Raw genomic sequence first — 17,963 nt, 5'->3', positions numbered from 1 at the left:
CACATATGATCGTTATGCCTAATGACCTTCCTGCATGTATGTTGCATTACAGATACACGAGAGTTCATTGCGATAGTAGTACCTTTGCACGAGCACTGACTACAAGATCAAAAGGACACACAGTAATCACAAGGATGTGTAAGAACAACTAGATTACTTTACCACAGCGACATTATCATACTAGACACGTGGACCTCTCAGCATCCGGTAAGAAAGTCACCTGTCATGGCAAGTACTTCTCACCAGGGTGAAAAACAAGCAGCAAAATCTGGTTTGTTCTTCTCTATGCCAACAGAGAACAGACACATTTGCATCTTCCCTTTCTTTTCATATGCTTGTCTTCTGGGTCACAGCAGGCTAACTAAACTTAACTTTCCAAAGAAACAGTTTTCTTGAGAATGTTCCTAGGATTTGGGGTCATTGCAAATTTGGATGTAGGAAGAGAAACACTTTGGATTTAAAATTTAACATTCTGTTCTTTCAAAAATACTTTGTTCTCATAAACGTAGGATCTTGGCTCATTTTTAGGCACTCTAATGACTGCATGTAATGAAATACAAAGTCCGTACTTCATAGCACTTTATCCCTAAAAACATTCCTAAAAAAAAAAAAAATGTAAGAGAGGAGGAGAGGCATAATCCTTAGAGAAGCACTGCATTTTTTTTTTTTTGCCAGTCTGAAATCTCTTGTCATCTTCTGCCATTTAGATATGATGAAATCAACAGATTGGCAAAGACAGGGTGTTGGGGGGGGGGGTCACTCCTGCCCAAGCCAGATTAGCCCAGAACAGGTCTCCCTGCTGAGCGATGTCCCCGAGTAAGGCTTGGTGTATTTGCTCCCATTCAAGGCACCATAAAAAAAAGTAAAAAACAAAATCCTCTCCCTTCATTAACACCACAATGAGACCTCATTTTCACACATACCAAGTAACCAAAATTTCAAAAGACAGAATGACGCCAAGTGCTGAGGTGATCTGTAGAAAGAGATCTGAAACCACAGAGTGAAAGGGGCAAAGTGGACAGCCATCTGAAAAACATTTGGCACTGCAAGGAAAGGCTGAACACCCACGTGTCCCATCCCTATCCGTGTCCCTCCCAGATCCCTTCAACGTGCCCCCAGTAGACACGTGCATGGCCACGCTCCTGCCTAGATTTGAAAGCAAAATCTCTGCAAAGATACTTGGGTCTGCAGGGTCACTTGGGTGAGGAGAGTTTTGTGTGTCCGTGAGTTTGAGAAAGGGTTACATACTTCTGCTTGACCATTTACATGCTTGGCCTTTGAATCTTCCTTTGGACTAACATGGCGTAGAGGAGTTGTGTTCGGAGGAGCATACGAAGACAAAAGTTTGGATGATAACCGGTATTGGTTTTGCAACAGAATAATCTTGCATCAGATCGAATAATCTTTAATGACCTGCATCAGTACTCAATGAAGTGACGTTTACAGTTTTGCATGTTTTGATAGACAATACTGCCAGAAGTAAGGGGGGGAAACGATCGATTAGGTCATGAAAGAATAGTGATGAGAAGATAGAGATCAGGCAGAGATCAGAATGGGGGAAGAAAAGTTGGAATCGAAAAACAGAGAAAAAGGTGGAGAAGCCATTCTTGGTAATATAGACACGGCACTAACGGGGGAGTTTGCTGGATCCCGGAATGCATCGTCTGACCATTTCTGTGCCAGAATCGTCCCAGGAGGGACCTTCAGTCTCCATGCTGAGTCTTGCACCCTCCCCTTCAAACAGTTCCAGCTGCGATTATAAAATCACTAAAGGAAACTCAATAACGTGTCTCAAAATTCAGCACGGCTTTAGTTCAGAATACTTTTACTTACATATACAAGTGTTTAGTGACTGAATGCTAAATATTTTCACTTACTTAACTCACGTTGAGGTTCATGGTGTTGGGGAATGAAAACTTGAATGTGAAGGTATTCTCGAACTGATATATTGGGCTAAAACTCTCAAGATAAAGTGATTTTCTTCAAATAAGTATTGCAGAATAGCTTTCAGGAGGGATATAACGTGGCTCACTCTTAGATAAACACCAAGGAGTTGCTGTAAAGTTACATATATACTGGAGAAATTTACCACAGTTGAGAAACTCTATGGCCAGATATTCCTCGAATTGCTACTTACATTGTGCTTTGTGAGGTTTGAAATATTGGTTGCTATTGCTTGTAGCCAGTCAATACAGTCTTCAGCAGAGAGGCACTGAATAATCCCACTGCAGACCCCGTCCACAGCAATGACTTGAAAAGCATTTTGCCTGCAGACATATCAGAACAAATCAGATCAAAACATTGTCTCATTTATCTGTTTGCAACTCGAAATAGAATCTGTGGAAAGGTCTTCTCTTCCACAATACAAATAGAGCTTCAAATCCGTATTTGTTTATTTCTCTTTATAAATATCTCTGAGTTTAAATGGAGCACCAAGTATGAACCCAGATGACATATTTTGAATTAGTAGAAAGTTATCTTGAGATTCAGATGCATTCGGAAAAAAACTTGGGTCGTAAAATGGATGTTATATAAATGGAAGCATAGCTAAGACATGTCAGAAGGATTCTTTTCCTGGTTTACCATAAAAATATACATGGACGTTTATCTATTACTTTGGCTGACAGCCTCTCCTCTTCACATCTTTCAATGCATTTCCTGATTTACAATGGAAAGATCAAAAAAAAAAAAAAGACACACAGATACGAAACACATATATAAAAATCACCTGACGTCACGAGCTGCAGAATTTTCCTAGGTTGTAAACCATGTTCAGTCTCCGTTTATTCTTCTCAAAGATGATTTGGACAAGATGTTCATAGCTTCACCTCAGGTGTACATTTTCTCTGAATTTATGTGCATGTCATACATTTTGATAACAACCAAACTTTTCTTTAAAATCCAAAGGCCAGTATAAATATCCTTAGGGCTTTTTTGTTGATGTGTTGCCATTGCTGTTGTTAGAGGAAATTAAATGATGCCATCCTAAACTGTTTACCAAAGTCCTATAGAGTTCAGAGTGGCTCCCTACAGCTTTAATGATTGTTTTTTCTCTGTATCAAGTCCTTGCATATTTAGATATGAGCTTAATGGACAGGAGTTGATAAAAATTTCAAAATGAATGGAAGCTAGCCAAACGGCTTGGGCTTGAGAATTAGTGTGTTGTGCAACATGATACCCTTTGGGAAATGCACAAACTATATTTAAATCTCAGCCAATTATGAAGAAATAGAAAAGGTCTGTAGTTCAGCATTCAAAGGCCTTGTAAATTATATAAATGCATATCTTTTTCTCTTAATAAGTACCTTTTCTGTTTTCTGCGTTTTGTAACTAGGCATCTGTGGGTAGTAGGCAGGATTCACTTTCCTAAACAAAGAAAGGACACTCCACAGAGCATAGATCTGGCTCAATTCAGTACCTGTGTCACCTTTTCTTCCCATGACACCAGTCCATATCTCGGAACTGGGCACAAGCTAAAGCTTTCACTTCTAAGGCACTCTGCATCCAAATTAGTGACATTTTTAGAGAAATCTGCTCTGATACCCTTGACCAAGCACTTTCAACTGGAACAGGGAAGGGTTCAAGTATGCTTGTTTTGTTTTGTTTTGTTTTCTCTTAAAAATACATGAAAAGACTTCAGAAAGTACAACTATTGTCTGCCTCTTTGAAGTAATGTTCTTTTGAATTTGTGACAAGAAAAAATATGCACAGCATGAACAGAATATTATAACTTCACGTCTTTCTTAGCTTTAATTTTGATATTCTGCAGTGAAGAAGACATTTAAAATATCTAGAAAGCTCAACCATCCATGGAAAATGGGAACTAATTTGCGTTTAGAAATATATGTTTCTTTCGGCTCTCTGATTATCATAACCATTGCTTGATTAAGAGCAATGCTAACCATTGCTATGGAGCAATGCTAACCAATCATAACCATTGCTTTGATTAAAAATTAAAGCATGTCCTGAACATATTTGTCCTCTCTGCTTTAAATGAATCATGGCGGCTTTTGATATTTTTAGCTGATTAAAGTTAATACACTTCGATCAAATCTGCAATTTCTGTCATCATATGTTACATGGTCCCTAGAAAGAATAGTTCTAAGGGCCTAATCTTTCATAAATCTAGGCTTATATGTTAACATATATGTCACTTTTTACATTCTGTTTCAACTTTTCAGAGTGATTTGATGGAAACCCTTTCATGAATTTAAGTGAAGTACTTGAATAGTTTCTTTGCTTATGTATGACCTCTTCCAAAATAGGCTGATCATAAAATTGTAGTCTGGGTCACATTTCTGCCCGTTATTGAAATAATGAGAGTATTGACAAATTAGTTCATTTAGTTGCGAACTAAGTAGTTTCCTCTAGAAGAACACTTAGTAGTTTCCTCTAGAAGAAAATGAGAATCATGTACTTTACAGATTTAACAAGTATTTATGGAGTAACTGGTGAGATCCAGATAACTTTCATATATCACTGAAGCTCCATGAATAATTTTCCTGTGAATAATCCATTAATATGTGGTCCCTACTGCAATATTTGAGAATGTTTAGTGGACTTAACATCAAGCACTTAGGAAGAACTGTAGTGCTTTTGCCTTTTATTTTTAGCTTTTAGAAAATGCATTTCTTTGACTAGAGATCATCAGGAGGAAAAAAGCTTTTTTGCTTCATCTTATTTGATGGTATACATTTTGAAATCAATAGACTGCATTAACTGCTTATTTGGTATTGTGAGTCATTAAACTTGAACAGTATTTGTAGCAGTCTTGAGGATACCCAGACAGAATTATGATTCTTAGAATACCCACATGCGTGCACAACACACACGTGCTGAAAAACCAGGTACAATATTAGGGTTAGATAACCTGAAGTTTCAAATTTAGATTAACTTTCTGCTCTCTGCTCAACATTTTTATATTTTTCTAAGGATTCTGGGTCATTGCTCTGGCAATGAAAATTATTCTCAAACTTTGCTGAATTTCGATGCATTTTTTAAAAATACAAGCTTAGTTTCCCTTTGTGTGAACAATATTCTGCTGACTACAAAGTTCGTACATAATTTTCAATATAACTTATGTGCATATAAATTTACACACATGTCTGATTAACACTGTTAATAGTTCACATTTTGACGCACTGGTGAATCTACCTCATGAAGGCATATGTAGGAAGACATTAAATTTGTGAGGGGGGAACAGGAGAAAACAGAGACAGAAGGCACTTCAAAGCACAAAGACTGAGAACCACAGACACCAAAATACAGCAGTGTGGAGTGGCTGGATAGCCCACATCCATGAGGAAGACGGCGGATCAGCATGGAAAAGCAGGCAGGTTCAGAACAGGAGGGTTATGTATGCAGGGCAGGGGGCTCAGAGTTCCCAGAGGGCAACTATCCGACTTTCTATCGAGGGCTACCAGTATTAAGACTGCTAAAGAGGGATATGATATGGAACTGAAATAAAGTGCTCATCACAGTGAAAAAGAAAGCAATTAGCTCAAGGGCTTTATAAAGGCATTAGAAAGGCTGTGACACTTTTTTAAAAATGGAATTTGAGGAAGAGAGAATCAAAATTACTTCAGAGTTTGGGATCTCACTGGTCGAAGGGTTTCGAGGCACAAGAGAAGGGAAAACATTCAAATAGGAGATAGCTCCTCCAAAAGCAAATAGGGACATGTTGAGAGAAACGTGGGCTGTTTGGTTTGGACGAAGTGCATATGGAGAAGCAACAGGTCACGTAGTTGGCCATAAAGTAAAGCCTGATCATTAAGAGCTTTGCAAAGCATTTCTACCTAATCTGAAAAGTCAGGGGGAGCCAATGGAAACATTCAAGGATTGGAAGGAAAGCTCCTGTTGGTATAGATCTCTCTGTGGTGGTTAAGAAGATGGGAAAAGATGATAATAAAGCCAAGAGGGATGTAGGAGGGCATTGCAATACTCAGGGTGAACAATGATACAAGTCTGCTTCCAGAGAGTAGTTTTCTGTATACCAGGAGAGAACATTGACTCAGACCATGTTGAAAAGAGGCCATTTACTTGATTTGGTACTTAATTATTTGGGGGGGGTGGTAAAGGAAAGGAAAAAAAATTTAAAAAGCACTTAAGTTAGTGATTACATCAATTTGTTCTATTTCTTGTTGAGTTCAATTCACATTCACCAAGTTCAGGATTATTTCTGCTCTGGGCATGCTACCTTGGTTGAATGCCTCATCAGAGCTTTTATTGTTCAGGTTCAAAACCTTAACTTTTGGGGGAAATATATGAGGAACTCTCCCAAACCATTTTGTTACCTATTTTCCAAGGTTTAAATAGCCAATTCGTTTCATGATTTGAAACACAATAACTCATCATTACTTAAACAAGCCCTGCAATTTTATGCAACTATGTCGTCCCCTCCCCAGTATTCCTCTTGTCTAAAAAACTCTTCTGTTGTCTCGCTCTATTTATTACCTGCAAAGTTATTGCAAATCACTTAATTCTATGTAACTTTCTGACCTCTAATTTCTCTGTGTGTAAAATAAAGATAGCAACATTTGTCCCTCATCTCTTGCATTTTTAAGACTTTTTTAAAGAGCAGTTTTAGGTTCACAGCCAAACTTAGGGGAAAGTACAGAGATTTCCCATATATTCCCTGCCCAATATCAACATCCCTCAACTAGATGCTACATTTGCTACAGTTGATGAACCTCGAGTGACACATCATTAGTACCCAAAGTCCATAGTTTACATTAGGGTTCACTCTTGGATCTGCATTCTGTGTGTTTGGACAAAGGTATGATGGCATGTATCCATTCATAATAACATCATACAGAGTATTTTCACTGCATTAAATATCCTCTCTGCTCAGCTTCTTAATTTCTTCCCCTATCTGCCTGTCACACCCCTACCCCAGCAACCGTTAGTCTTTTTACTGTCTCCATAGTTTTACGTTTTCTAGGATGTCTGTCATATGGTTGGAATCACACAGCATGTAGGCATTTCAGATTGACTATTTCATTTAGTAATATGCATTTATGGCACTCTCATGTCTTTTCGTGACTTGATAGTCCATTTCCTTTTAGTTCTGAATAATATTCCATTATCAGGAATATATAGCTTATATATCCATCCACCTGAAGGATATCTTGCTTCCAAGTTTTGGAATTATGAATAAATCTTCTATAAACACCTGTGTGCAGGTTTTTGTATGGACATAAGTTTTGTCTCCAAGAAATATGGAGGAGAAATATGGATATGAAATATCCAAATACCAAGAAATATGATTATTGGATCGCATGGTAAGAATTATGTTTAGTTTTGTAAGAAACTGCCGGATGACTTCCGAAGCGGCTGGACCATAGTGAGTTCCCACCAGCAGTGAATGAGTTCCTAGAGTCCCACATCCTCCTTAGCATTTAGTGTTGTCACTGTCTTGGGTTCTGGTCATTTTCATGGGTATGCTGGCATTACATTGTTGTTTGAATTTGCATTTCCCCAATAACATATGATGTGGGGCATCTTTTCATGCCTTTACTTTCCCTTTGCATATTTTCTGTGGTGAGGTGTCTGTTAAGGTTTTGGCTTATTTTTTTAGCGGGGCTGTTTGTTTTCTTATTGTTGACTTTTAAGAGCTGCATTTTTCTTTCTTCCTCTTTCCTCCCTCCCTCCCTTCCTTCCTTCCTTCTTTCCCTCCTTCCTTCCTTCTCCCTCCCTCCCTCCCTCCCTCCTTTCTTTCTTTCTTTCTTTCTTTCTTTCTTTCTTTCTTTCTTTCTTTCTTCTTTCTTCTTCTTTTTCTTTCTTTCTTTCGTTTCTGTGTAACAATCTTTTGTCTTTTGCAAATATTTTCTCCCAGTCCATAGCTTCTCTTCTCATTCTACTGACATTATCTTTTGTAGCCATAAATTACTAATTTTAATGGAGTCTAGCTTATCAATTCTTTCTTTCACAGGCCATGCTTTCAGTGTTGCATTGAAAAATCATCACCGCACCCAAGTTTATCCAGGTTCTTGCCTCCGTTACCTTCTCAAATTTTTGTAGTTTTATACTTTACATTTAGCTCTCTGATCCTTTTGGGGTTGATTTTTAGGAAAGGTATAAGGTCCCTGTCTAGATTCATTATTTTGCATATGGGTGTCCAGTTGTTGCAACACCAGTTGTTGAAAAGACTCTGTTCTCCATTGTGTTGTCTTTGCTTCTTTGTCAACATCGGTTGACTGTGTCCCTTGGAGTCTATTTCTGGGCCTTCTGTTCTGTTCCATTGATCTATTTGTCTATTATTTTGCAGTACCACACCATCTGGATTATAACAGGTTTCGCTAAGTCTTTAAGTCAGGCAGTATCAGCTGTCTAACCGTTCTTGTTCTTGAATATTGCATCGGCTATTCTGGGCTCTGACTCTTTGAAGAAAAAAAAAATCACAAAATAACCTGCTAGGATTTTGACTGAAATTGCATGGAATCGAAAGATCAAGTTAGGAACAATAGGCTTTTGACAATATCAAGATTTCCTATAGATGAACATGGAATATCTCTCCATTGATTTAATTCTCCTTTGATTTTGTTCACCACAGTTTTGTAGTTTTCCTCGTATAGATTCATATACATATAATATATATTATATACGTATATTCATTCATACTTGCTGTTATCACTTACTAGTTACACAAATATTTTGTCGATTCTTTTTTATTTTCTACATAGATTATCATGCCATCTGCAAACAAAGCAGATGTTTTATTTTTTTCTTCCTAATCTATCTTTTCTTTTCTTTTCTTCATTTTAGCAAGCCATTGCTTTTGATAATTTAAGATATGGTTGTCATTCAAGATAGTTACAATGCCAGACATAAATCCTGACATTTTTTGTTCTTTGACTATAATCTTTTCCTTTCCATCACCACTTAATTATCTTATTCTTTTTCATCTTTTTTAACCCTTCTAATTGTATTTGTCCATAAATCCATTCAGTATATATTTGCATTCCTCCCCAGACTGAGTTCTCTGTTCATCCATACCAATTGTGTTTTTCCCAGTCCCAGAAATTCCTGCTGTTTTTGACCTCCAGCTGTTCTACCTTATGAATTACCAGCACTCAATAACTTCAATTTAACTAAATGTAAAGCTTTTTCTTCCTAATGTGTCAGACATCCCTGGAGAAGTTAATAATTTGTGCAAAGGAGTCTCGATGCAATTGGTTTGGTTATCAGGACCCTTAGTACCTCTGATCTACTTTGCTATCTTTCTACCCTCACTGCATTATATACATTGCAGATTCTCTGGCTTATGTAGCAGTCATCTTATTGATCTCACACAACTGGATAATCCTGTTCCTTGTAACATCTCTCCCATAGTTTGTCTTTCTTCAGTTTGTGAATCCTGCCTTTCTTTATGTCATTCCGAAAAGATACTCTTGAGTTCCAACTCTTGGATATATCTGGTACCTTTTGTTAAAATTTTAGGGGTTTAGGAAATATATCTTTTTTTTTAATTTTATCAATCAGAAATCTTTTATCTACACCTAAAACCTACTGGAATATGCTCTTTTAAGGGTTATTGCTTATTCATTTTTTTTCAATTTTCTAGAGATACTCAAGTTTACTGGGACTCTATCCTTCTCTGGTTATAGAAAATGTTAAAATGTAATTGTTAGGTTTGTATCATTGAAGTATCAATAAGTATGTCGTAAACGTGAGAAATGAAATAAGTAGGGAATATACGACAAGATAACTTTCCCTAGGCTGAAAAAACTATGCAAAGTTGGTGCAGAGTCATCCAAAAGAAGTTTTAGCTTTTCCAGAGAGAGAGAGAGAGAGAGAGAGGTATCTATCATTTAAAAAAAAAAAAACAACACCTTATCCATTTTATTTATTTATTTATTTATTTTTTTATTATTTTTATTATATTTTTTTCTTTGAGAGAGAGAGAATCCAAAGCAGGCTGCACACTCAGCACAGAACCCGACATGGGGCTCTACCCCATGACCCTGGGATCATGACCTGAGCCAAAATCAAGAGTCGGACACTCACCAGACTAAACCACCCAGGCTCCCCAAGAGAGTTATATGTCTTGAAGAAGTTATTTCACTTTCTCCCTTAACCCCACAGGACAATTTTGTAGGAGGAGGTATTAGAAGGGGTTATGGAGCGGACAAGATTGCCAGTTGACACACAAGCTAGACCCAGGCTATCGAAGGCTCCTTACCCCCTGCCCTGTCCTAGGAATGTACGTTCTGCCGACCATTCCCTCAGTGAGAACTGTTCCAGGGATATCACCTTGAGAAAGTAAGGTGTTGTTGAAACCATCTGGATGGTATGCATGACTGAACTCAATTAAAGCCTGCATATCAACTTTAAGATTCTGTTGGGTGGGTGCAGAGATCTATTCATTTTGCAGCCACCCAAGACAAACCTCATAAGTAAGTTCCTTTTCTTATTAAACCTGCCACCCACCAATTTGGAGTGGTCTTCCTCTTTCTTAGGTCTTTCCTTGCCCTTCATGTAAGGGGGCCAGTTTGTAAACCAAGGGTGAGGAAGTGGAGTATATATGAAGATTGTGCTAGACAAAGGGATACTTGTATGGCTCATGGATAGGTGAAATCAAGTAAGATCTTAATGTTAATTATTTTTTGAAAATCATAGGTTGTTCCTGGTTTACATGAAGCACAGTCCTTGTAGACCTGTTGGCCTATCCGTGAAAATGGAAGAGTCAAGCAGTTCAGTCACACTGGATCCATGTGTATGGGACCCCATGTAACAGGAGAACAATGGAATAGGAAGGGTAATGATACACCCTCTTTCCCCCCTCATCATGCTAGCATATCCTTTACACACTGTTTCCCTTTCTTTACTGTCAATATTCTTCTTATAACCAACTATTTTTCAATCCAATTCACTCCAGAAATGATTCCAGCCTATGTCACTCCAAAATTAATTACTTTTTGAGTCCTTTCAGTATTTATTTTCTGTAGTTGGTACAACCAACCACTCTCTTCACCTTAAAACCCTGTTTACAATATATTCTGTTTTTATAGTATTATAGTTAGGCCTCTTCTTCCCACTATTTATCTTTTCTATTTTATGCAATCACCTGTTCCACTTCCTCCTGAGATCCCCTAAACTATACATTCCTAGAAAGTCCCATCCTTCAATGAGCAATCATGAACTGAGTGTAGACTTGAGCTACATTCATATTTGTCCTTATCATTACAATTCATTTGATAAGACTCTTGCATGGTGAATGAAAGTTCTCACAATCCCATCCTTGTTCTCTGCTTGGATACTAAACTTCATATATAGATGCCTAAAAAAAAAATGGCACCAACTCAAATATCCTCACCTCAGAAGAAAAAGACTGAGCACTCTCAGAAAGGCAAGAGTGATTCTGCTGGAATCCATTTAGAAACCCATTGGAATTTCTAAATGTATCCATGTAAATCGAGAGACTTTATTTCACTACTATTGATTTCCATACTGTTTGAAAAGCATGCAGTAGATGATAGTCCTGCTCAAAAACAGAGAGATGGAATTCTTCCTCATTAAAACGAATTTAATAAGCATTTATTGAGTGCTTTTGAGCCATAAAGCATACTAAACACTGAATGATACATGGAGATAAATACTATTTTTCTAAAATTCAAATATATATAGTACATAATATACATATAAAATTATATACTCAATATATTCAATTTTCTCATATAAGGAAAATTAAGCATAACTAAAAATAGACAAAATTCCCACAACCTCTACTTCCCATTCTAATACCCCAACATTACAATTTTCTGCAACATTATGACACTTCAGAATTGAAATCTGATATATATATTTCTAAATCAGGGTCATTACCATAGATGAACATAAACTGTTCTATCACTGATAAAACCATTGTGACGTTTTAATTCATGCCTACACAGTGGTAGATGACAGTGACACAACTTTGTTGCAATTATATATGAGAGGTATTTTATCACTGAAGTTAAAATTATGGGCCTTGGCAAAACCAACTTACAAATAACATCCCAGGTTTTGAACCAAGATAAATAATTTCCTATATTTGTCATCATTGGCCAGTAATTTATCCTTTTTTTTTTTTCTCCTCACTCTTGAAATTGCCACTGGCCTGTGAGCTCCTTCAGGGAAAGAAGCAAACACAACACCTCCTCTTACAGACATTAAATCAATATTTATTGAGTGAATGAATGAACAATAAATTAGCTCTTGAATCTGAATTGCTGTGCAATCCACTCTGAATAGTGCTATGTTTATAACTGCTTATTACTGTAATATTTATTGAGTGTAATTAATTCAATTGCTAAAAGCAGCTGATGTATTGTGGCACCATAAAAATAAAAACGTAGTGAGTCATCTGGACTCATCCAAACAAGTTATTTTTTCTCATAAATTGTTTTAGCTAAGTGATTCCACATCATGTAAATGTATAATTTTTTTAAAGTAAAACAAAACAAAACAAACACATGTAATAAATATATATATCATTAATAGAAATATTAAGAGAGTTGTTAAAGCAGAAGAAAAATAAAACCAAAAGAAGAAACAAATAAAAACAGGAAGATTAAAAGTAGGATGCATTTGAAGAGTTACATGAAAATAATAATATAATATCTTGAGTAATTTAAAATACATGTATAATTAAAATCATATCAGAAATATGTCCATCGATAGGAAAGGAAAAAAGGAGTTAAAGTGTTCTAAGTTTTTAACATTTTCTTAAGAAAGAAAAATTAGTAAATGGTATTAAACTCCAATAACCATGCGTGTATGGTACTACAGTCTGAATGTTTGTGTCCTCTGCTTCCCCACGCCCAAACTTTACATGTTGGAATCTTAATGACTAATGTGATGGCAGTGGTAGGTGGAACCTTTGGGAGATGCTTAAGCCATGAGAGTGGAGCTCTCGTGAATGAGATTAGTGTTTTATAAAAGAAGCTTCTGAGAAATCCCTAGCTCCTTCCACCTTGTGTGGACACAGAGAGAAGACGACATATTTGAATGAGGAAAAGGGCCTTCATCATAGAATTCTACCATGATGGTAACTTGATCTTGGATTTCCAGCCTCCAGAACCATGTGAGAAATAAATTTCTGCTGTTTATAAGTCACCCAGTCTGTGGTATTTTGTTATTGTAGCTTTGATGGACTATGATATATGGTGCAATGTTTAGGCAATAACTAAAACAAACAAAAAAGGATATATATGTGTATACACACACACACACACACACAGATATATATGTCAATATTATAGAGGAAACAAAAATAATAAAAAAAATATATAATTGTTCCAAAAATGTTTTAAAGATAAAGGGAATAAAATACAGAAACTAGTGTGTTGAGACAAAGAACTCTCTTCTTGAATATAAATAAACCTCTCAAACCTGAACAGTAAAAAAATAAGTTAATTACAGTATAGTCAAAGGACAAAAGAAATTTCACCAGAAAGGATTTTGTGGACTAGGAAGCACATGAAAAGAACTTCAACATCATTAGAACACACAAATTCATGTCACAAAGATACATTGCTACATACCTATCAGAATGCAAACTAAAAAGATGGCAACAATACCAAATATTGGCAAAGAGGCAGAGAAACTAGATCATGTATGCAATGCTGGTCGGAATTTAAAATGGTACAGCCATTCTAAAAAACAATGTACCTATTTCTTACCAAACTAAATATACTGTTAGCACACAAGTCAACAATTGAGCTCTTGAGCATTTCCCCAAAGAAACGAAAATGTATGTTCACATAAAAATGTATACACAAATGTTCACAGCATTTTAATTTAGAATAGCCCAAAACTGGAACAACCCAGATATCCTTCAAGGAGTGAATATTTGTAATGTAGTATACCCATACCATGGGATACTATTAGAAATTAACAACAAATGAGCAGTAGAAAAATGCAACAACTTGGAAGAATTACTAGAGAATGATGCTGAGTAAGAAAATTCAATCCATTAAGTTTACAAAATGTAAGATTCCATTTAGATAATATTCTTAAAATGACATAATAATTGAGGTGAAGAACAGATTAATAAGTTGTCAGAGGTCAGGGACATGCTGGGGGAGGATGGATATGACATGGTTACAGAAAGGTAACGGAAAGGTTCTTACAGTTCTCTTGGAGCAATTCTTGTTTGCGACTATGATGGTGGATAAGAGAATGTGAACATGAGAACAAATTCTGTACAATGACACAACGCACACACACACGCACACACACACACACACGTGAATTCTGAATGAGTGGTGGATTTTATCCATTTCCTGTACGTGGTATGGGACTACAGTTTTGTAAGAAGTTACACCATTTGGGAAAATGGGTAAAGGGTAAAGAGAATCTCTATTTCTAACGACTATATGTGAAAATGCAGTTATCTCAAGATAAAATGTTTAATCATAAAAAGCAAAAAAATGAAAGTGTTGAACAGAAAACAATACTAAGATGGTAGATATAATCCAACTAGAAGATCAAGGTTGTTATTTTGAATTAAAAAAACAAATACAAGAAAAAATATATACAGCTTAGAAAGGACACATTTTGAAGAGTAAGACTAATCAAAGTTGAAAGAAATGGATAAAAGAATATATGACGTAAATATTCGCCAGTAGTTCTTTGGTGTAATTCTTGAAAACAAGAAATAGTTTCAGAGATATAGGATATTTCATAATGATAAAAGGGTGATATATCAAAAAGTCATAGAGTTCTAAATCTATTTATATCAAATAATATAAAATTAAATGTATACAGTAAATATTGACACACTAAAAGAAGAAACACACAGAGCTGCCATCACAGTGGGAGACTGAAATGCACTTTCTCAATATCTCATACAATAAACAGACAAAAATACCATTAATGATAACACCATTAATGATACAGAGGATCAGAACCCTTAATGAAAAAATATGACCTAGTTAAAATATGTATGATACTGCACTAAAGAAAATGACAGCACACATTCTTTCAAATGCATATGGAATGTTTGCCAAAACTATTCATATACTGAAATCAAGTCTCAATAAGTATCAAAGGATTGAAATTATTCAGCACGAAATTATATAGGAAAGCAATAACAAAAGAGATAAGTATAAAATCCTAAAATATTCTGAAATCCTGCAACACACTTTTAGACAGTCCACATGTCAAAGAAATAATTGTAACAAAAATTAGAAAATATTACTAAATGAATACTAAAAAAAAAATCCATGAATATCAACACTTGTGGACTTCCAATTCTGGCTAAGGAAAAATAGCCCCATTCCTCCCAAATGCTCCTTAACAAACCAACAAACATTGGACACATCCAAAAACATGTATAGATGGTCCACGAAAGGTAAAGGATAAGACTGATGGCCTAGGACCTAGGGACTTGAAGCATAACAAGGTGATAAGTCTCACGGGGTTTCTTATTGCCTCCCATACATCCTGGACTGTGTGCTCTAGAAGTCTGCAATCCAGAATCACTAACAGCAAGACCAAAAACAGACAAACAAAAAATGGTTCCAGGAAAGTCTGTTCTCCCTAAAGGACTAAGACATGAGTGGGCCAACTGCATTCAATCTTTTTGGCAACACGTCCTAACTCGATCAAGCATCAAGAGAGCCAGTGTCCCCTTTTCCCAGGTTTCAGCAGGGCCAAGCAGGGGGTTGTCTTCCACGCATCCTCTAATTGTCCCAGCTGGTGGTGCTCCAGGGGACGAGCAGGAAGCTGATCCTCACCTAGAAGAAGCAGGCAGCATTCCCATTTCCCTTGGGGTAATGTCAGTGGGGTCAGTGGGGTCCAGTGGGAAGCTCCATCCCCACACCCACCCTGTGGCAATTAAACTGAGTGAGGTGGTGTAAGATGGGGTGAATCAGTACTCTGCCTCTCCTGCATGTTGACTACCATGGCTCAGCACGAAGCTCAGCCTCCACTCCTGCCTGTCATCACCAAGGGGTAGTGCGGTGATGGGAGGTAGGCCTCCTTCCCTCAGCTTTTCCTCCATCTCCTCCTGTCTGTCAGCAGGATCTCACTATGGAGAGCGATGCTTCTACCAAAGTCCTGTAGCTACAAAGCCACAAACATCAGCCCCACTCACCCACCCTCCCAGGGGGCAGCAGGGCCAACCAGGGAGACAAGTTGACACCCCACTCAAGGGCGATGTGTGATGGGGTTGGCATCTGACTTTCACCAGGATTTAGGGAGCGCGACTGAGGGGTGTGACAGACAGACCTACATTTCAGTCATCTTCATCGAGGCAGTATGAGCACTCATTCAGGGAGCGTAACACACACACCCATCCAGCCCTCACACTACACGGCAACAAAGGGGTTGCCTGCTGTGAAAAGGAGACTGTAGAGAATCCAGAAGCTCATAATTTAATAGGCAAAAAGTCCAGGATGAAATTTGTAAAAAAAAAATCACTGGTTTTACCAAAGCCAGGAAAATCACAACTTTAATGAGAGAAGATAATCCAAAGACACCAATACTGAGAGGAATAAGGTGTTTAAATTACCTGAAAAGTATTTTAATGTAGTCGTCATGAAAGTGCTTCAAGAGCAATCACAAGCGCTCTCGAAACAAATAAAAAATAGAAAATTTCAGCCAGAAAAAGAATATGTACACACACACACACACACACACACACACACAAATGGACATGATAAAACTGAAAAACACACCACCACCAACAACAACAAAATCATGCTGAAGGGGCTCAATAGCAGAATGGAAACTCAGAGGATAGAATCAGAGAATTTAGGGGCGCCTGGGTGGCTCAGTTGTTTAAACATCTGACTTCGGTTCAGGTCATGATCTCACAGTTCATGAGTTCTAGCCCCAAGTCAGACTCTGTGCTGACAGCTCAGAGCCTGGAACCTGCTTCAGATTCTGTGTCTCTCTCTCTTTCTGCCCCTCCCCGACTTGTACTCTCTCTCTCTCTCTCTCTCAAAAATAAATAAAACATTAAAAAAAATAAAAATACAAGAATCGGAGAACTTAAAGATAGATCAATAGAATTTGCCCATTCTGTTTAGCAGAAAGAAAATTGACTTAAAACCAGAAGAATAAGGGGCGCCTGGGTGGCTCAGTTGGTTAAATGTCCAACTCTTGATTTTGGCTCAGGTCACAATCTCATGGTTCTTGAGAACCACATCAGGCTCCATGTTGACAGAGTGGAGGCTGCTTGGGATTCTCTCTCTCTCTGCCCCTCCCCTGCTCAAACTTTTTTTCTCTCAAAATAAATAAACTTTCAAAAAGAAATATTAATTTTCAGGGATCTGTACAAGAATAATGCAAGATCTAACATTGTATCAACAAAGTGACAGAAGGAGAGAGGAGAGACTGGGACTGAGAAAGCATTTAAAGAAATGACATCCACAATTTGCTGAAGGTCACAAACATACAGATTTAAGAAGCTGAGCGGAGCCAGGAGAGAATAAACCCAAAGAAATCCATGCAAAGACATTACAATTAAACTTCTGAAAACAAAAACAAATAATAAAAGAAAAAAAACAAAAATAAAACTTTGAAAACAGCAAGGAGAAAGAACATATTATTCACAGGGAAGCACCAATTTGAATGCCCAGGGAGGTGCAAAGGCAGTGCAGAGCATTTTTCAGATATAAGGCAAGAATTATCAACTCTGATTTCTATATCCAGGGAAACTATCCTTCAGAATGAAGATAAAATAAAGAGATATTCTCAGACAAAGGAAATTAAGAGAATTTGATGCTATTAAACTACCTTTAAAGAATGGCTAAAAAATAAACTTTGTAAGTAGGAAGGAAATGGTAACAGAAGGCTTAGAACTTTAAATAACTTTCCATTAAGTTTTTAAGATAATTTCTGATGACTGAAGCTAAAACCATAATGTCACCTGATATGGTGCTTGATATCTGTATAAGTAATTAAGATAATTATACTTACAAAGTAGGGGGGATTCAGGAAACTAAATGGAAGTAATGGTTCTGTATGTCATTCAA

At 37.0% G+C, this 17,963-nt stretch overlaps 1 protein-coding gene across 5 annotated transcripts in view; it reads right to left on the bottom strand.

Moving 5' to 3' along the window:
• Positions 1-17,963, bottom strand: part of SNTG1 (syntrophin gamma 1) — a 900,934-nt gene that overhangs the window by 181,606 nt on the left and 701,365 nt on the right. For all 5 annotated transcript variants that reach the window (XM_058699165.1, XM_058699168.1, XM_058699169.1 and 2 more), the window contains one exon: positions 2,138-2,267. In XM_058699165.1, the coding sequence (XP_058555148.1) occupies positions 2,138-2,267 (130 nt within the window). The remainder of the gene's footprint in view (positions 1-2,137; positions 2,268-17,963) is intronic.

Source organism: Neofelis nebulosa, chromosome 14 (genome assembly GCF_028018385.1).
Source record: "Neofelis nebulosa isolate mNeoNeb1 chromosome 14, mNeoNeb1.pri, whole genome shotgun sequence".
Lineage (NCBI taxonomy): Eukaryota > Metazoa > Chordata > Mammalia > Carnivora > Felidae > Neofelis > Neofelis nebulosa.
This window is presented reverse-complemented; position numbering and strand designations above follow the sequence as displayed.